Below are 20,504 nucleotides of genomic sequence, written 5' to 3' on the forward strand. Positions count from 1 at the left end.
AAAAAGTGTAGGTTTGTCGAATGTAGCCATCTTGTATACTTGCACTACATGTAACGTTACAGGTTGCTGTAAACGGCGCCCACAAGCAGCATGGCTGAAATCGTAGCAGTACCCGCGATGACTTTGTCGGGGAAGCGCATGCAGTACAGTACGATGTCACCGAGTAGCTTGGAGTCGAAATGCTGTGCGTCTGGACGCATGGGGAGTGGAGAACCCGCAGTCCCAAAGATATTTACCACAGCGCGAAGTGTCAATCCCCACAACACGAAGTCGTGAACTTCACGACGAGGAAGACGCTCGTCATCGGGTGGCGGGTTATTGGGTCTCGGCAGATAAATACTGTCAAACTGCATGTTGCCCAGCACTTTCTTGGCAAGGGCCAACACACGCGGATGCATTCGCAGACTAACAAGACTGTCTTCCAACGGATACGTAAGTACCTGATACCGGCGTGTGTTGAAGAACTCCTGTACGTCCACCCAGAAGACGTCTGAGATCTCTGACTCCTGCAGCTTCGGCTTGTAGTCGTGCTCGTCCGCTGCCGCATCAATGAAGAAGACTTGGCAACAAAAAGTTGCAGTTGCAACACCAAAATTATCAACAATTGTCTTCGAAACTAAAAAAACAGTTTTTGTTACCTTGTGTGCTGACACTCAGTGAGCGAAGATGCGTTTGAATTGGCGGCAAGTGGCCGATCCAATGCACATGTCTAGCAAGGCAACAGCAAAGTCAGTTGCAACATCCTTTTCTGCCTAGGCAACAGTAGCCGCGTACTCATTCGTGAGGTCCAGTCCGACCTCCTCCATCGTCTCGCGTTGCGCCGTCTCACGAAGCGATTCCCAGTCCGTCCATTCGCCAGAAACGTCGTCCAGTGCGTTGAGGTCCATCTTGGTCTTCTTCTGGCGACGGCCGCCGGGGAACGCGATCTGGCCGCTCCATGTGTCCTTCTCATTCACGCTACGCCGTACAAACAGCAGTTCGAGCGACCGCTGCTCCTTCTCCTTCCATCGGAATACAGCGGCCACACTTGCACGCTGTTGTGAGAAAAATGCCAAAGATTTAAAACTTGTAAACAGTCGCGGGTCTCAGCTCAGGAGACTGCTAAACGCACCACGAAGGGCGCATCATAGCGCGGGGGAGGTTGCTTGGCCAGGTTACGCTTGAGGAGCGGCACGAGCGAAGTTATGACGCTCTGTTCAACGAACCTCCGCGTGCTCATTTTGCTGGTCGGTCGGTTGAAGGGGGAAGCTGACGTGCGAAAGAGCAATTGGGGGTAGGGCTGAAAACTCACAAAACCTAGTGTCAAAAAAGCGAACTGCTTGTTGCCTCCTTTGTCGTTGGAGACTTGCAAGAAATAAGCCTTTATACTAAGCAATTTTGCATGGATCGGTGTCCTCGCAACGCTCAAAGTTTGATCAGGGTTTGAGTCAAACTCTGATTAGACCAGAACAACGCGTGAGCCCAGTGGACCACAGTGTGGTGGCAGGCAGATGGCTGTTGCGGATCAACTTTGCGGACCAACCACGAAATTAACCAAACGATCCAGAAGCAACCACTGGCAGCGCTATCTTATCGGTGACATGCTGTCCGACAACCTGTGGAGGTGGCCAGTTCAACACCGGATTTTTGGGTTATTTTAAGAAATCAGAAGAGCTCTAGCCACCGCTATGCATCCATTGAGCCATCGCCCCGAAAAGGAGACTATTAATACCAGAGCGGACATGTTCCTCTATTAATACTTTACGAAGCTACTAAATCAACAGCACCCTTCGCGAATCGCGAATCGCGATGCAACACCCGACGTCTTGACGGCAAATGCCACTCACTTACTTTTCAGCTGTGAAATATAGTATTCTTGCCCAATACCATTCTTAAACCGACATCAAAACTCCATGTCAAACCCTTAGACACAATAAACCTGTGAAAATACGTACATAAACCTTTTTCGGGTACATCCAGTATGCCTGCCAAGGCCTCTACTGTACCAAAAACGTATTTGACTTGTTTTCACTAAGCCACCCGGACTTTGAGCATTTTTGACAACGGCAGCTGTATCATATTCGAACTGGCACACATCTCGGTCTTCTCTACCTCTGTTAAAGATGGACCTGAACAACCTCAAGGTCATGGCCAACCGTGCTGGCAACACGCTCTACTTTGCTGGTGCAGCTGCCGCTGAAATTGGCAAGGAGAAGGGAACGCAGGCGTTCGCCGCCGCGTCGGGGGCAGCCGCCGTCGGCCGCGACAAGATGAAGAGCTCTACGACGTTTCAGAGCGCCACAGTAGCTGCGACGGTGGGGCGGGATAAGGTCAAGACGTCGCAGGCCTTCCAGGCGGCCTCGTCGGCTGCCGTCGTTGGTAAGGAGAAGGCCACGACGGCCGCCTCTACCGCTGCAACTGTTGCATCCGCCGGTCGCCTCAAGGCCGTGAGCGCGCTGGTGCTAGCCAAGAACCGCATCACTGGGCTCAAAAGCGGCAACTCGCCCAGCTCACCGACGTCTGGCAATCTGCCGTCGGCTGAGAAGGAGTTCTACAAGTACGAAATGTCTGAAGAGGAGAAGAAAAAGAAACGCGCACAGGCTCGCCGTCGCGCCGAGAAGAACAAGCAACCCAGCTCCAGCTCCAGCTCTGGCCCGAGCTCTCGACGAGAAGGGAGCTCCAGACCCGCTACAAGCTCGAGCTCCCGATCCGCCGGATCAAGCAGCAAGTCCAGCAGTAGCAGCTCCAGTAGCAGGAGCAACCGATCGGCCGGCAACAGCCGGCGACCGGGCAGTAGCAGACGCAACAAAGGAGAGCACCAATTGTAGAAACAAGAGAATGCATGTAACCATCTTCACTGCTGGTGCAATGAGCGCGTACAGTACTGTACCATCAGATAAGTCGTATGTCCGTACGTTGAGTGTGGACAGTTCGACTAAAAGCGGCTCACAAAGCTACACAACGCACAGCCCTGCCTCAGATCTCGTAGAGGCCGCGCACGAATCGCACATAGTCGAGCTCGTCTTCGTTGCGTGCAGTTCTCTCTGCCAGCAACACTTCCACTACGAACTCTCCCCACGGTTTAGCTGGTCGATCGTACGGATTGAGACTTCGAAACAGGTGTGGAGAGTCCGTTCTAGAGTTGCGGACGCGGCTATTTGCATCGGGTCCGTGGACACGTTGGTGCTTTCGAGGTGGCCGTCGTGTTGATGTGTCGTCGTATTGGCCTTCTTGGGTCGGATCTGCAGTGTCTTGACGTTGCTGTACCGGTTCATCCTGATGCAAGGAAGGTCGCCGAGACGCTTGAACATGTTCGCTCTGAGGTGGTACTAGGTCGCCTACGCGAGGAGATACGTGGCTGGAAGCTGGAGAATCATCGCGAGGGGAATCTCGACTTTGATTCGTTGCGGAAAAAGTCTGTCTATCATCTTTAAGAGAAGGCTGTCGAGTCGTATCTTCTTGAGGGGGTGAGGGCTGCGCTTGATCCACTAGATCCTGACTTGGCGTGCTCGACTGTTCGTTGCCAGCCACTTGAACAGGCAGCAACTCTCCTTGACTCGTTATTTCCTGAGTGATAGGTACACTACCTTCCAACACACTTTGAGAGCTCTCATCTGCCCACAACAAGTCTTCGTCTTCAGACGTCGGGTCATGATACAAACTGTCTTCATCTAAGTCGACTGGCCTCTTAAGAACTTGAACCGAACGCATTGTCGTAGCAGAACGCACAGCAGTTCCTGTAGCCCTCGTTCTGGGTCTTCGTAAGCGCGCAAGCGGCTCATCGTCGCTGTCTATGTAACCCTCAATCGATTGGCTTCTTGTAGTCCGCCGCGTCTGATTTATAGGCCCCGAAGATGAAGCTCTGCGTGTCCTCCTCGCTGTCCTCACTGTCTTTGGCGTTACCTTGCCATTCGTCTGTTTTGGATCGATTTGCAGCCGGATCGCTTCGGGTATGAATTTCCCCGCACGGTAGGCGAAGTCCTCGACCGTGCGGTCATGGTAAGCGTACGTTTTATCTCTGACCTTCATGACTTCCACGAAGACTGCGAGTTGCGCCGACCAGCGCACTGTTGGGCTCTTGCCGTCGACGATGTCCCGCATCTGAGACCCAACCACGCGCATCTCAGTGAGCGACCATTGTGCGTAGCCATCGGAGCTGTGCGTCGAGTCGCTAAGTTTCATACTGACTTCGCCTGTGCGTAACGCTTGGAGCATAGCCACACTCGCCTCGAGTGAGGTGCACTTCCAGCCGCGCTCTTCGCAAATAGCCGCGTACACTGTGTACGTGTCATCGTTCCAGCTCCAAGAAAAATCGTCACGGTATCCCACCCAGCCCTCGTCCACCTCCAGCAGCAGCCGCGCTACCTCCGCCGTCCACTGCTCATTATGGAATGTGATAGCCACCTCGGTCACTCCTGGCGTTGTTGCCATCTTCGTCCTGATCTCGAAAAAAAAACTAACCGAAAATACTGCTTTTGATCTTTTTATTACAAAGTCTAGATTCTAGACTCTAGGTCGACCAAAAATGAGTCAGCTCTCATTTTTTGCTTTCATTTTTAAATTTAAGTAGGCTATAGTGCTACCGTAGTGCTTCTGTACGTCCTTCATTGAATTTAAAACACTATTTTAATTCATTTAAATCATTCATTCTGTACAAGTAAATCAAATATTTTTAGAATTTATAGATACTTGTTTTAAAGGACCGTACCAACGGTATTACTTCGAAGTACGTAGTAGTACTGTACTATTAGTACATTTTCTAGTTCCACAAGTAGCACTACGTGATAGCATGACAGTACTAAAATAAAGAAAACACTTTTTTCTCTCGAGCATAGACAAATGCCACCACTGTAACAATCAGCTTTTCAATCGTAAATGAGACTTCGCCACTGCCAGTGCACGATGCTGTTGACAAACTCGGAGATGGAGCGTCGCTGTGCGAACGTGAACTGTTTGTTGGTCGGTTCCTCGCGTCGGCAGATCTCCACGCGTACGTTGCCCTCTCCCTCTTCTTCAAAGCCTCCCTCGCTGAACTGGTCGTTGATATTACTACAGTGACTGCCATTACCACAGACGCTCTGACTGGAGCCATCGTTGCTGTTGACGCCACTGACACTGACCTCTCCCTGTTCTGCGGGTGTCACCGGGTCCCTGGGCGTGATGAACGTCAAGTGGATGATGATATCAAACGTGTCGGGGCACAGTAGTAACAAGTGGCTGCTGTTCTCGTCTTCCTCTTGGAACTGGAACTCCCGTAGCTGGTCTGCGTAGATATCTCGAAGCCGCAGTGCAAGCTCCTGCCAGCACACGCCAGATACACGCAGCAACTCGTCCAGTCGCGGGTCCAGCGCCTCCAAAGGCGTACAGATAGACAGCTTGAGACACTCTTCAAGCTGCTGTGGGCCAACATCCACACGGAACAAGTCCGCCGGAAGCGCCAACGTGCGAGCCACATCGGCACCAGGGCCACGTGAGTCATCAAACAGCAGGCGAGACCACAGCAAATCACGTTCGTAGTGTTGAGCAGCAACGCGGAACAACTCTTGCGTGAAGAGCTGAGCTTCCTGCAGAGCCCGCTCCACCGGTAGCACACCATTGCCCACGCCTAGTTCCGAAGGGGTACTCTTGAGTAGCAGAAGCTGTACAGCGTCCTTGTCCAGAGGCTTGCGTGTCAGCGGTTGCGTTGTGAGGACCAGCGAGTATCCGCCCAACGGCTCCACCTTACGTGTCGACACAGTTATCGTGGACGGAGATCGATGGAAGAAGCTTCCTGATGACGAGTGACACACGACTGCATCCGGTGTACCAAACTGCAGTAAGTCTAACACTTCGTAGCGTGAGCCATGACATGCGATGTATCGGAGTAAGATCTGCACCATGATCAGCTCCGAGCAGTTGGACTGCAGCGACGCAGGTTGCAGCTTTACTGTCACCATGTGGATCACACAGTCGCGCCAGAGCAGCGACAAGGGTGCTGCAGATGTTGACGCGGTGCTCGCTTGAGCTGGGCCCAAATGATGTACCGGCTGCGGATGCGGTTTGTTGGCAGCTCGTCGAGTAAATCTCGCTGCAGCTCGCGAAGGCGGTCGATGGCCATCACTGCTACGTGGTGCAGGTGTCAAGGTAGCCCTGACATCGTTCGTCCTTGTCAGTGCCGTGCTCTTGCTGCTGGGATACCTGGCAGGTGACGACGCTGGGGCTGGTGTACTGAACTTCTTGGGTTCCTCAGGCGGGTCCGGGAAGGCTTGCAAGAAGCATTGAAGCCCCTTGACGATGTTCTGGAACGTGGACGCTTTCTTCCAAGGCAGCGGTGGGGTCACGACAAGCGCGTCATCCTCACTAAGATGCTTGCCTACACTGTGACCGTGTCCATTCTCTGCGTCGTGGAAGTCGTGCGACGCGTCAAGCCACTGCAGAAGATGTCGCTGGAAGTAGCGGATGGTGAACCCGTAAATGAGAGCTTGGGTCTGCAGCTGAGCACGTAGCCACGACGCTACACTCTGCACTCTTGCTCCAGACACTCCAGTCGTCTTCTTCCCAGTCTTGGCAGCCAAACGATTCTGGAAACGCAGATCTTGCTGCTCCAAGTCGTGCAAACTCACAAGTACCGCAGTCAGCAGCACGCCTCGATTGTCGCATTTCACCTCAAGCACCACGATGGAGAGAGGGTCATTGCTTGCGCTATTCGTCCACCCAGCCGCTTCCGCTGCAGCTCTTTCCGGGTGGTAAAAGTACTCGGAGAAGCCTTCTTTGCTAGGTATGTCGCTCTCATTTGCTGCGCTGGGGTCCACAGGGAAGGCACGTGCATGGCTCCTGCCGGTAGCTAGCGTCCGAAGACGTCGGAAGCCAAGCGTACGTAAGTGCACTGCGTACTCTTTATAGAATTCACTCGCCACTTCAAGACGCAGTGGCTCCAAATTCGCAGCCACCTGCTGCTTGATACCACGAACGTCAGCTCCTGTACCGGCGTCCATGCTGAGTACAGTGTGCTCGGTGTACAGCTTGGCCACTGAGCATTCGTCTTGATCAAACACGAACTCGCGCTTGTAGCTGAGCAAATGAACCAGATCCATGCACGACTGAAGAGCACGTAATCGCCCACTGACGATCCCGTTCTCGTCGCCGTCAGACAATCCAATCACCTCTGCTGCTACCCATCGCTCCACAAACGCAGCTCGGAATCGTTGATGCAGCAAGAGATGTCCACTCTCCACTAAATGCATCACGACATCCTTCGCGACGGGCTCCTCCATCTCTTCGTCCGCACGCATCGACGCGAGCTTCTCCAGCAGGTTCATGCCCACTGTGTGGCTAGTTGATTGCGTCTCGAATACTTCCCATCGCTTTTCCAAAGCTGCACAGTAGAATGCAAGAGGAGTTCGATTCTTCTTGGGGTAGTCTTCGTCTTCCTCGAGCTCGATCAAATGTCGCGGCTGGCCTGTCAAACTCGTTGCCCATCGCTCTGTGTTGCCAGGGAATAGAAAGCGAGGCCCCCAAGCACACTCCAATCGCTTCTTCCACGAACTGTGGATACGACCCGGGTCTGCGTCGCTTGTGTTTCTTCGCAATGCAGGAGCTGTAGTTACTGCCAACCCTGTCAACGAAGATGAAGACGACGACGACCCCAACTCGGAAAGATTAGTACCTCTCGATCCTCTTCGTACAGGGCGATTCGCTCCACTGAACGCGCCTTTCGAAGCAGATTTCGTCGACCCAGGATCATTCTTTACGTGTCGATCCGTCCGGGTTCCACTGCCAGCATCTGCATTCGCTTCTGCTCCACTTGCTGCAGCATGCAGCCGCGGTCCTTTCGTGTTGTTCAATGGCAAATCCCATGGCGCGACGCTGTCTCCGGATGCGCCTCCAGAAGACGCACCAGCGTTTCCGTTGCTATGCGTTGCACCGACGCCTGGTTCACCCGCACGGCCCGGGAAGGCACTACCCCCTCTTGCACGGGCTCGTGCTGCCATCAACGCAGTCGCAGCTCCCGCACCGCCACGCATCCGAGCTGCAGCCTCGCTTCGGTTCCCACCTGGATACGGCAACGCAGGACTTGATCCACTCAACCGCTTATGTGGGGACGACGCTATGTTGTCCGATACGTTGCTGCTACTTACAATGCCGCCACTCCTGATCCTTCCAGACGTTTGGTTTCCTGGTCCCTCTCCGTTGCTGAGTAGACTCCGTTGCGATAACGAAGGCCCCGATATTTCTCGTGTCAGATCGGGAATACTTGGAGGTCCAATTGAAACGGCGAGATTCGAGTTACTCTTCCCTCGGGGACGCGCGTACTGCGAGTCCAGTGCTTCTAACGCCGATTGAGTCTGCGCCTCACGCAAATATACGCCAAGAGCAGTACCTTCAATGGATCGTAAGCGACTGGCGTCCAACACTCTAGGGAACCAATCGTTCGACTGCAAGATCGACAACACGGGGGTTCGATACTCAATAAAGTGCACAGCAGAGTCTTTACAGAGCACAGCAGGATTCTTGCCCACTCCCTTTCCAGCTCGTTCCGTTCTTCCGACGGTCAGGAACAAACTACGAGGTTGCAACACCACGGAACCCAAGGGAGCAGCGGCTGAAATACCCGATTTTTCCAGTAGTAAACTCTGAAGGAGCTTGTCGCGAAGCATACTCCACGTCAACACCCGAGCCAAGTGCGTCGCTAACGCTTCCACCAGCGCCAAGCTCATATTGTATCCGTACAACCGCAGACCCTTGCTGGTCGACAAGTCAATGACGTAGTAGAACGATCGCTTCACTTCTCGATGTGCATGAGACCCCACCTTCTGGTGGTGATGGTAGCTGCTCCCGCTGCTTGAGTAGAGCAGAACATCTCGTTCGGTAAAAGTCGCACTCTTTGGGAGATGCAATTGATGCGACAGGCCTCCCATCGCTCCAAGCAGAGACGACGTCGTCGAAGACACAGACGGCGCTGTCTGTAGTCGCGAAATGGCATCCGAGTTTGCACCAGAGGACGCCCAAGTTAGCGGCATTCGCCCCGAGACCGAGTCGATATCCGAAATCTCCGAATGAACTGAATCCGCTCGCATCAGCTGATGAAGCGCGGAGCTCATTGACGCTGTCGTTTCGGCGTCCGAGTCACTTGAGTCCGCGTCGTCGCCCGAGTCTGAGACGTCAACATGCTTCACCACCAGTCGAAACTTGTCTGGAAGAGGATCACTAACACGGATGATGTCGCTGCGACAGCTAACACACTCATAACTACCTGACAGCCTTGATTTCGCATAAGGCGCAGGTCGTAGATGTTGAGGCAGACAGCACAAAAAGCTTCGAATCTGCGTCACAGCGTTCTCAAGATCCCAAGATGCGATCGACTGGCTCGCTCCGAGACTAGTAACAGAAGACGAGGGCAGTCGACATGCACTCTTAAACAGTGATATCAACTTGTCCACATCTGAAGGTAGTCTCCGGTCAGTATCAAATGCTTCCGTGTGACTTTCATCACTGCTTGCGTCATGTCGCCCATTGTATGACTGGAGCTTCTTGATGATCGATTCAATGTGGTAGTCGTAAAGCGCTTCGTCCATAAAAGTCTCCACGACCTGACTCAGCTCTTTCGTATGGATAGAGCCACGGATCCACACTTGGCATCTAGCCACCACCAGTGTAGAATCCACCGCGTCTTCAGAGCTTGAGTACAATTCTGAGAGTCCTGGGATATCACGCATTCGCTTCAGCCGTGGCGAATCTGTATTTTCCTTGTCCTTTTCTCCCGTTTCAGCCTTGATGGGACTGTTCCGGATGAGATCAACTCGCATGAGAGCAAGTCCCTTGCCAACTTGGGACAAGAATCCTTGCGAGAGTCGCAAGTCCGGATTCAGATTGAGAACATAGGACGCCTGGGCCACGATTTCAGGCGATGCGGAGACTGAGTCTCCTTCAGAAGAAACAGCATTCTTCATCTCCACATCATGTCGTTTCGAGAAGAACACAGGGGATCGAAGTGCTGCGTCAAATGTCCCTTGGACCTCCGTCAACGCTTTCTGGTAGCCACCGAAACACGCAGGATGCGTACGAGCGCTATCGTGCAAAACGGGTTTCTCTTTCCCTTCATCTTCACTCGAATCTTGGGTTATTGCCTTCGAGGTGTCCTCGTTGGGTAAGCTGACGGTGCTGCCTGCAGACACCAAACTCCCGCGTCGAGCTCCGCGCAACGAACTATTCGCAAAGTCTCGCGGATTCCGAGTGGGTAAGGAGGCGCCACTCGTAACAGGACGGATGTACGGAGTCAACTTCAGCGTTTGTGACAAGTAATGTAGCAGTGTACAGCAATCAGCTACTTCGCGAGGAAGAATGTAGTCCACCGTACTCGAAGGCTCCGCTGCGGGTGGACACAAGAACGCCAGATCCGTCGGACTCAGCTGGAACTTGGTGTTTCGTGCTAATAGCTTCATGAGCACGACCTGCGTTGCTTCATCGAGCTTCCTCTCGAGCAGGCGACACAGCTCATGGGTCACTTCTTCTCCAGCCTCAGACACACCAAACACTTCGAGTCGAATCCCCGGGACTCCTGATGGTGTTGTTGTTGTCGAGCTCGTGGTCCCACCGCCACCACTGCCTCCAGTATTCGATTTTGAAAAACTACTGCGTTCTTCGGCCGGTTGACTGCCAACGGAAGACGTCGTGTTGTCGTAGAATATGCTGATCTTCATATAAAACACGTGGCCGTCTCGATCGCGGTAGACAAAGATATGGCGTCGATTGTGCACTTGGAACTGCTCCAGCGCTGACGTACACAACATGTTCAGCGCGAAATTGGGCGCTAAGCGCTCGTGAAGCTTGAAAACCGCAGAGTAGCGCAAGTCACACTCAAATTGACCAGGCCAAAAGAAACTTGCGTGTTTCATCTGTCCACTCGAGGCATCCAACGCACTCTGTGACCCAGCACGTCGCTTCGGTGAGCGTGGACTCAATGGCTGGTTGCCGTTGGGTGGCAGCAGAAGTCCATTGCACGTCCGAGTCTCGTGAAGCTGGAACAAAAGCAGAAACTGGTTCACACGACGACATACCGCACGAACGCCAAGCTGAAGACGGGTCAGAGCTCCCAAGCGATTAAACCCGTTCGAGGACGCCTCAACGCGGTCTGGGTGGTGGAACCGCAAGCTAACGTGGTCAGATGCAAGCTCAAAGTACGCCCAGTACGGGATCTCAAAGCCAGCGTCAGTCTTGTCGTCCGACTTCTTCTTCTTCACAACAAAGTACACGCCATTGCAATGATGCACGCTAAGCAAATCGCCCTTCTCAAACTCGCGCTTGAACAAATCGAGCGGATTCACTGGGGCTTCTTGACTGCGACCGACAAACTCCAATGGATACGTGGCTTTCGTCACAGCATGCTCGGGTAGATCGTCAAAGAGTCTCTGCACTAGAGCTCCAATTGCAGGGGTGATTTCGTTTGCGGACTTGAGAATGGACAGAATCTCCACGCTGCACCATTCCTTAATGTCTTTTCGCACGCGCGTGAGCACTTGGCGCTGGAACAGGTGCAGCGTCGAGAAGCTGTGCGAGCGCATGGACGGCAAAACGTTCGTCTTACTGGTCTGTCCGCTGCTGTCCATTTCAAAAGGCATCGTAGATGGTACGCGGCCACCATCGAACGCACGTTCGTTCGGCAATGTCAGCGTCACTAAGCGTAACGCAATACGACCTGACGGCAATTTTGAGAATGCTTCGGCAATCTGCGTGACGTCAGTCGAGTTCGAGTACTTGTGAGACCCATAGTTAGTCTTCAACGATTCCAAGAACGCGTTAAACTCTTCCCGTCGACTAGTAGGCGACATAAGCTGCTCTTGAGCAACCATTTCCTTTCGTATATCATCGTACGCAGCAGTACTGGAAGAACGACGTAGCAGCTCCGAGTCTGGCGTAGCTCTTGGAGCATGAACGTCTGCAGAATTCGATCGAGTATCCCGTGAGCCATTGAGCACGCGGCATTCAAACCTGAAGAAGAAAGGCACTGAAAAGCTGGACGTAGCCACCGCAACTTCTTTGTTAAACTCGGCGTCCTCCTCAACGGTTCCATGATGCTGTTCACTGCCCGAACTGCCTTCGGTTGAGGTATCCACAGAGGGAGGTAGCTCACGCCCCAAGCTTCCACGTCTGTGTCGAATCGGACGCTTTTCGGCGGCTTCTTCTCCTGTTTCCGGGTGGACAGTCGTGGCGTTTCCACTATCAACGCTGCGATTTGCCTGTTCTTCACCAGTAGCAACGGCGTTCTCGTTTTCTTCCTTTTTCTGGCGCTCAACAATTGCGTCTCCGTCGCCATCATCTGAGTCCTCCATGAGAATATGCAAGTCATACTCACTCACAGACAAGTCTTCATAGATTGTGTTCTCGTTGCCCGTAAAATAGTAGTACTTGGTGCCGGCAATTGGGATAAAAACACTTGACAAGATTGTCTCGAAAGACTTGGTCAGTTTATCCTTCAAGATATCCGCGCCAATGCCCGCAGAGACCACCGCTGCCGCTGCTGGACTGAGAGGAGGGATTCTGTGCGATGCGGCTGTCTCCATCATGCGATACAAGAGCGTGATGTCCACATCCACAGGCACTTCCACACAGCTCGACAGCGCCTGGAGCAAATCGCTATGCTGAACCGCCCCTCCTTCGCGTAGAGCCATGTAAACACCTCGAGAAAAGTTATGCTCGTGCGCCCGCTTAACCTTCTTGCGAAATCGACGTGACGCAAGAATACTGTCAGAACTCAATCGATGATGAGAGTTCTCTGATGATAAACGAGCTGCAGACTTCTTCCAAAGACCACTTCGATCAAGTGGGATAGCTGGACGATCGTCTTTCGGCTTCTCACGCCGCTTTGAGAAGAATAACTGTTTGAGGATAGTGTGCGGTAAATCCACACGGTCTAGCATCTCGTCACTTCTGTCGTGTAAATCCGTCGACAACCTGGAGAGCGAACACTCGTAAAAGGCAACTTGAAAGAAACCTGAGCCCAGAACTCCGCTAGCGTGTTCAATCAGCAGGTGGAAATCACAGCCGTACGACGCGCGACGACTGATATCTTCACAAAACTCGTGGTCTTCAAGGGTAGATGGGAGACGGAGTTTCTGGAAATCGCGGCCGTAGCTCTTTTTTTCATCCCGAGAGCCCTGATAATGGCCCATTCTCCACGATTTGTAGCCTTCGCGGAAACTGCGCCGCCGTTCTTGGTACAGCACAATGTCATCCGCAGACACTGACATTCGCACGACTCGAGACTTGCCTTCCTCTTCCGCTGCACGGACGGAAAACTGTTGCGCAGGGGTCTTGTGGCCTGCCTCCTTCTCGAGAGTTTTGTTGGATAATCTTTCTTCAAACAACGGTTCATCGACCGATACCTTGTCGGATATCTTGGTTTTGACCTGCAGAGTATCCAACGAAGGGAAGAAAGCCAACACGACACAATCATCACTAACCAGCTTAGCAAAGCACTTGCCTTTGCTTAGAGCATGATGTGGAACGCGGTCTTTGAAGGTTAAAGCCAGATGCTGCTTTAACCACAGCGGCAATTGGCCGTCCATTCCTTCTCTGAAGAACCGATCGTCTTCAATGAGGCTGCTAGTAGGTGCACTCGAGTCCGCAACAACGTCTCCATTGTAGTCTGTCCAGGACACTTCGCAGTCACTTAGCCCTCTTAAAGTAAGCTCCAGCATGGAATACAAATTCTCGTTCGCTGTAGAGACTGAAGGCGGGATCTCAGTCCCCCTTGATTCATTTTCTCCGCTCTTGCCATGTTGTAGATACATGAGGAAATGCTCGGTTGATCGCTTTGAAGTTGCTAAGAGTCTGGCCGTGCTGAACGGAGGAAGAATCATACCGTTTTCGGCCGCCATCTGCCGATCCATAACCCAGTGAGAGCCGACAACGTCATCAACGTCCTTGCTCAGCTGATTCAGCAGCTCAATGTTATCTCGCAAATTAATGATGCAGTCAAACGTGTACAGACAGGAGAGGAAGTGACGGTCGCTCTTGAAGAGGTAGCCACGGATAAGATGCAACAGCTCACTCTCACCCAGATACATCGACCCTCCACTCCAATCGATACTCATGTCTTCCTGCTCCATTGACTTCTGCTCGTCTTCCACTGAGCTCGTTGATGAAACAAAAGTTTGTTGGGTGCTATTTCGACGAGCACCACGGACTTCATAGTTCTCAAACGGCGAGCTGTGTCCGATTGCCTGCTTCAGACTCCAATGAAACTTATCGTTTCGCTCAGCTTCATCGGATAAGCGTGTCTTCACAGTGCCATGCTGAGGTTCCATCCAGAACGAAGTCATCAAACAAGTATCCGAGACACGACGAAGCGCATACTGCACAAGCGCCGTCTTGATATGTCCATTTTCATCTTCCATCAAGATTTCTCGGCCAAAGATCACGCTCTCCACATGCGCACTCTGTCCATCCTCTCCTTCGCCCATCTTCCAGTCCAAAACCCAGAATCCACAGCTGATACGAGCATTATGAAGACGCCGCATCACGTCCAGTAATGCCTGTAAATCTGCCACTTCCCATTTCCAGCTTGAATGCCAGACGTATGCTCCGAAAACGCGATGCAACTGCAACTCACTACCCCCACAGCATGTAGTTGACGGAGGAATAGCTCCAGCATTCTTCTCAGCCTCCAACGTCGGTGACGCTACATAATAATCAAAAGGCCCGGGCTCCTGGTCAATTCCATGGAGTAAAAGGGTATCGTGTGTGACAAGCAGACGACTCAGCATACGGTGACATAGAATTACCGGGGTCTCAGTCGGCGACGACGGTAGTAGTTTGGCTGGAGACGGCGTCACTGCGACCTCATTGATACCCGCAAAAATCGTGTTCTTCAAATCGTTCAACACTTGACGGCGTGTCGAAGCTCTAGTCGCGAAAAATGCCACATGAACGGCACATAGCGTCTTGTTCTTGAACTCGAGCCGGACAAAGCAAAGCGCTCCTTTACTTTCTTCTGTACTCATGCTGCCTTCAGCGTGGGTAGTATCTTCACCACCGTTACTGTTCACACTGCGTTGTCGACGCCGTTGAGCAATCCCCCCAGATACCGTAGCAGAAGATGGAGATGGCTTGGCCCTTGGAGGGGCGTGGCTTTTATCGGTAGACGGACGGAGAAACTTTAAGAGCAGATCCTGGGACAGTTTCTGGGAAGACCACTTGACCAGAATTGCCATCAGCGGCTCGGCAAGACTATCAACTCCGATTGAAATGTTCCCACTGCTCGTTCCGTAGACATTTGCGCCATGACTGTGGATCATTCCGTGGGGAACATTGCTTGAGCTGCGCAAGTGCGAGCCAGCGTTGCCACGTTCCACTACACCATGCATTTCGTTTCGATAAAACAGGTCTGTGCAGACATCGCTCTTGACGATGCACAAAATCTCAAAGCGTTCTATGAAAAACCAGCGGTGCCACAGCACAGTAGAGAGCTCGCCGATAATGTTAAACACTGGATGGGAGCTTGTGATCTTCGGAGTCACAGACGCAGACGTCGAGTTGGCACTCGTCCCGAACGAGAACTGGTTGGCAACCGAGTCGCTGGACTCATTGATGCTCGCTGTCGCTGTCATTAAATGCAGCAGCACACGATCCACATCTTGAACATTTTTGATAAAGTCATGAACAAAAATGGGTGATGCCAGGGATACATCTCCGCCTGAACCTCGAGCGGCATTACCTCGGTCCCCAATTGAGTGCTGGATGGTGTCTTCAAACGCTCGAAGGAAATCTGCGTACGCCAGGATATTCATCTTGACGTACCACTCACTCCACGCTGTATTCTGTCCCTTGGAGAAGATAACGTTCGACTTTTTAGCAGAAGATGACGAGCCCGGCCCCTTTATTCCCTGACCACTACCTCGGCGGCCTGTATGAGATGTAGTAGCCGATGTAGCCAAAGTCGCCGAGTTGTCAGTCGATGTCGATACCACGTATTCAAGCCAAACATTCTGCTTCCATTGGAATAAGAACACAATCAGGATCTTGGTGATATCGTTGGAGCCGCTCGCAGCATTCGAAGCTTCGCCATTACGAGGAGAATCCACACCTACTCCATCTGTCTGTTGAGGCTGTTCGTAAGTCTTGACATAGACCTTATTTATCGAAAACCCTTCACGTAGTCGAGCCTCCACAATTCGATTCACATCAGCAAAAATCCGATATTCATGAACTTTTTCTCGCCACATCCGATAGGGTCGAAGAGGCAGTAGAGTTCTCCCGTCAAAAGACGTGCTAGCCATCTCGTTAAGCTTCACTACGGGCGCCGAGTTCGCGTGCACACTTGACTTGCGTAGAAAACACGCGTCTTGCAACCCCGTCATCTTCTTGACTACATTACTGCACACGCTCGTCGTGCCGTAGCAACCCTCGTGGATAGCAGCGTAGTCAAACACTGTTCCGCCAGTATATTCTGCTACAAAGCGTAACAAGTGTGTATCTGGCACGAATCCGAACGTCGCGTTCAGTTCGTCGTCTGCACCCCCTCCTCCAATCCGCAAAAAGTGGCACTGAATATCATGACGCACAAGCTGCATCAGCAAATTGTCGTAGGAATAGGCGTCTCGTACATCCACGACACCATCGGTGACTAGCACCATCATCGGCGTGCAGTCTGTAGGCAGCGAGTTGAGTGCAAACACGGCGTTCTGCAAGATCCAGTCTAGTGAAGCTGGTGTGGCATTGCCCAGATAGCCATACTGTCCACGTTCCTGTGCTTGAGATGCCCAGTCGTTCTCAATGAGCTGGAACCGTTCCTTAATCAACTGTAAGAACCCTGATGCATTGGACGGCGTTACAATGTACCCCTGCATCAATACACAGAGTGATTCCACCAGAGCCCCCTGTACCAGCACCGACACATGGATCTCTGGGGTGAAAGCTACACCTCCCACCTCCATGGGTCTCAACATACTCCAGATAAAGAGCTCTACAGTCTCGTAAAGCAGGTCCAGGAAGAGTGTTCCAGACGACGGATCGATGGACAGAATCGAGGGTGATGCATCTAGACATAATACACAGCGGTAGCGCTGGAACACGGCGCCGACGCGAGTGTCCGGCATCAATTGTCCCGGGATGTTTGTTGTCACACCTTGCAGCTGAAGCACAGGTCTCTCTGTCCAGTTATTGTTGTCTCCTATTGGATCTGTGTCATCTACGCCGCTCTTCTCGGGATTCAAGGCGTCCATTGGCTGTTCGTATAGAACGGCGGCTACACTCATGCCCTCGCCCAGCTCGATGCCGCGGCTTGGAGGTGTCTCCGACGCTTTGACTGCATGATCTTCGTCGGGTTCAGCCGACGCAGCGGACGGCAGCAGCTCCTGTGCCAGCTGTCGAAAGTGCCACAGTGATAGCGTCGCGTGGTTCAGTACATTCACGTCTGCCCCAGAAAGGATCAGCTCCTCCACGCGCGGCGCAGAATGCGGAGCCGATGGCTCCATGATGACCTACACTCCTGTGTACCTGGTTCAAAGACGCAAATGTCACTAAAGTCACTCTTCTGAGGTGTTTCTATTTAACACTAACTGGTATTTGGAGCCGCACTTCTTAACACTGACAGAAAAGATCAGAGCTCCTGCCACCATGGGCAAGGTTTGTGCGCCTTTGAGCCTCGCTTGCCATCCGACACACGCTGTAATGTCGTTTAATTTCTCGCTGTGTCTCTCTACCGACTCTTATATATTCACCAGGGCAAGAAGAAGCAGTCAAAGAAAAACCACAAGCGCAAGCAGAACGGGGCACCCGTCCCAACGTCCGAGGACCCCGTAGCGCCCGCCTCCAACCACAGTCTTAATAGTAACGGGTCAGGAAAGGGTGGGAATCCACTATCTAACGATGCAGCCAAGCGTCTGGACCGCAACAAGCAGCGAGCGATCATCAAGCGTCTTATGACGCAGGCGGATGAACAAGGGCTGCAGATGGGGGACAAGCGCTTTGTGCTCTCAGCCAAGTGGTGGGAGCGCTGGTGTGAATTTGTAGGCTATGACGACAAGCAGGACATACCCGCGACAGGGGCAGGTAACCCTGCACCCAGCCGTATCAACAATCTTCCTCTGCTTCATGTCGGCTCGGACACGTCTCTGGATGAGCTTATGGGTGGCCCTCTGCGACCACAACTGAAGGAAAACTACCATTACGTGCTCCTTCCGCAAGAAGTTTGGGATGCACTTCTCATTTGGTACAGTGGAGGACCGACCATCGCTCGGTTTGTCGTGCAGGTCGGAGATCCGGAGCTAGGCAACGCTTTCAACCGTGTGCAAGTCTATCCGGTAGGATTAAATTGCTGTCGCACTGTATGGAGGATGATGAAATTGACTGACGGACGTCTATATCGTAGGAACAACCTGAAGATGCAGAGCCTGAGGCTACAACAAATGGCACGAAAGACAGCTCGATGCAGAAGATCGATGCAAATGGCAAGAATGACGACTCGGCAGATGGAGCCAAGCTTGCTGTACAGCGTAAACCTGCTGCTGTATCGTGTTCGATACCCAAAATCTGTGGAGCCTGCAGGAAACCCACGGGCTCGCTGAAGCGATGTGGAAGTTGCCAGTTAATTTGGTACTGCGGTGCGAACTGTCAGATGTCGCACTGGAAGTATCACAAGGGCGTGTGCCGCTCGACTCTTACAGCGGAAGAGAAAGAGGACGACATTTTGCAGGGCTTGCAAGCAGAACGACGAGGGAAAATGGGTCTTCGCAACCTGGGAAACACGTGCTTTATGAACTCGGCACTGCAGTGTTTGAGTCACGTGGAGTTGTTGACGCGCTATTTCCTGAGCAATCGGTACAAGAAGGACTTGAATCGTGACAATCCGTTAGGAACGGGTGGAAATCTAGCCGAGGAGTACGACGGTTTACTGAAGGAGCTGTGGTTCGGTACTGTGCCCAGCACGTCGCCTGCCAACTTGAAGCGAGCTATCAGTCGCTTTGCGCCGCAGTTCTCTGGTTTCCAGCAGCATGATGCGCAAGAGTTACTTGCATATATCATCGATGGCTTGCATGAAGATCTCAATCGCGTCAAGCACAAACCTTATACTGAAGTGAACGAGTCGGACGGCTCGCAAGACGACGCTGCGGTCGCGAAGGAAGCGTGGCAACGTCATCTACTGCGCAACGACAGTATCTTTGTGGATCATGTTCAGGGCCAGTTCAAGTCCACGGTCGTGTGTCCGATTTGCAACAAGGTGTCGATCACTTTCGACCCGTTTAACTGTATCCAGCTTGAGTTACCTCAACAACAGAACCGCCAGATTGAGGTCATTTTCGTCCCAAGTGAGTCTGCCAAGTCCATGACGCGGTATCTCGTCGACGTGCCCAAGAAGGGAAGTGTTCTTGTACTGAAACGGGCACTGAGCAAACTGTGCGGCGTCAGTCCCAGCTCCTTGTTGGCGGCAGATATTTACCAGTCCATGACCTATCGCATTATTGGAGATACCGAGCGAGTACACCGATTTCGAGAAGATGATCGCATTCTCATGTACCAGGTAGACGTCAAGCCAACCGAAGAGCCCGTGCAGTATGGATTTCTGTATCACCGAGTGGGGTCCACTTTGACAGGCGATCCGCTGCTCTTCACGTACACTGCGTCAACTACTTGTGCGGAGATGCTGGCAACGTGGAGCGAATTGTTGAATACTCACGTATCGCAGTCGTCGAGTGCGAAGATCCCGACCAATATGCTGTCTCAATGCGTGTTTCTTACAGACCGCGACGGCATCTTGTTGCGCAATGAGCCTGTTCCTCCAGCTGCCGACTCGAAGTTTCTGGATTTTGCCACGCTTCACGGTGAGGAATTGCCGGACGAGTTAGTGTTCGTCTCGGTCGCCTGGTCACCATCGATGTTGTCATCGTCGGCTTCTCCCCGACCGGACGTCGAGCGGATTGTCAATCACGAGAGTATGCGCGCTAAGTCGAGTGGATCTCGTGGACACGACGGTATTTCTCTGGACGATTGTTTCCGGAACTTTGTCAAGCCGGAGACGCTCGACCAGGCCAATTTGTGGTACTGTAGCAAGTGCAACGAGCACCGACAAGCACGCAAAACCATGGAGATGTGGCGGCTACCAGACGTGCTAGTGCTTTCGCTCAAGCGGTTCGAGTATCGCAATGAAATCTTGCGCGACAAGTTGGATGTGTACGTGGACTTCCCGCTGGAGGGTCTAGACATGTCCCCGTATTGTCTCGAGAAGAGCGACGACAAGGACCATCTTAGCTACGACCTGTTCGCCGTGAGCAATCACTATGGCAGTATGGGCTTCGGTCACTACACCGCATTTGCCAAGAGCTGGCAGGACGAAGGCGAGATGTATCCGGGCTGGTACTCGTTTGACGACAGTCTGGTGGCGCCAGCGATGCCCAACCAGGTCAAGTCCAACGCAGCATACATTTTGTTCTACAAACGCAAGAACCTCCAGGTGGAGCCAACTCGTAGTAACAAGACTAAACAGAGTTAGTGGGGCGCGGCATTTTTAGGTATACTGCGGTTTTCAATGAAGATAAGGGCGAAGAGCC

General features: G+C 52.5%; 4 protein-coding genes across 4 annotated transcripts; 2 read left to right on the forward strand and 2 right to left on the reverse strand.

Moving 5' to 3' along the window:
- Window positions 1–2,071: 2,071 nt before the first annotated feature.
- Window positions 2,072–2,857, forward strand: PITG_07653 (uncharacterized protein; the record flags this gene model as incomplete). The annotated part of the gene is made up of 1 exon (XM_002904558.1): window positions 2,072–2,857. The coding sequence occupies one exon, from the start codon at window positions 2,103–2,105 to the stop codon at window positions 2,805–2,807; it is 705 nt and encodes a 234-aa protein (XP_002904604.1).
- Window positions 2,858–3,650: 793 nt separating this feature from the next.
- PITG_07654 (uncharacterized protein) lies at window positions 3,651–4,410 on the reverse strand (the record flags this gene model as incomplete). The annotated part of the gene is made up of 2 exons (XM_002904559.1): window positions 3,651–3,716; window positions 3,883–4,410. The coding sequence occupies 2 exons, from the start codon at window positions 4,408–4,410 to the stop codon at window positions 3,651–3,653; spliced, it is 594 nt and encodes a 197-aa protein (XP_002904605.1).
- Window positions 4,411–4,844: 434 nt separating this feature from the next.
- PITG_07655 (uncharacterized protein) lies at window positions 4,845–17,432 on the reverse strand (the record flags this gene model as incomplete). Its single annotated transcript, XM_002904560.1, has 7 exons — window positions 4,845–6,081; window positions 6,172–7,539; window positions 7,582–7,654; window positions 7,733–10,046; window positions 10,116–12,133; window positions 12,206–17,105; window positions 17,151–17,432. The coding sequence occupies 7 exons, from the start codon at window positions 17,430–17,432 to the stop codon at window positions 4,845–4,847; spliced, it is 12,192 nt and encodes a 4,063-aa protein (XP_002904606.1).
- Window positions 17,433–17,574: 142 nt separating this feature from the next.
- PITG_07656 (ubiquitin-specific protease, putative) lies at window positions 17,575–20,446 on the forward strand (the record flags this gene model as incomplete). Its single annotated transcript, XM_002904561.1, has 3 exons — window positions 17,575–17,583; window positions 17,682–18,260; window positions 18,329–20,446. The coding sequence occupies 3 exons, from the start codon at window positions 17,575–17,577 to the stop codon at window positions 20,444–20,446; spliced, it is 2,706 nt and encodes a 901-aa protein (XP_002904607.1).
- Window positions 20,447–20,504: the final 58 nt, after the last annotated feature.

Source organism: Phytophthora infestans, genomic scaffold, assembly GCF_000142945.1.
Source record: "Phytophthora infestans T30-4 supercont1.11 genomic scaffold, whole genome shotgun sequence".
NCBI lineage: Eukaryota > Oomycota > Peronosporomycetes > Peronosporales > Peronosporaceae > Phytophthora > Phytophthora infestans.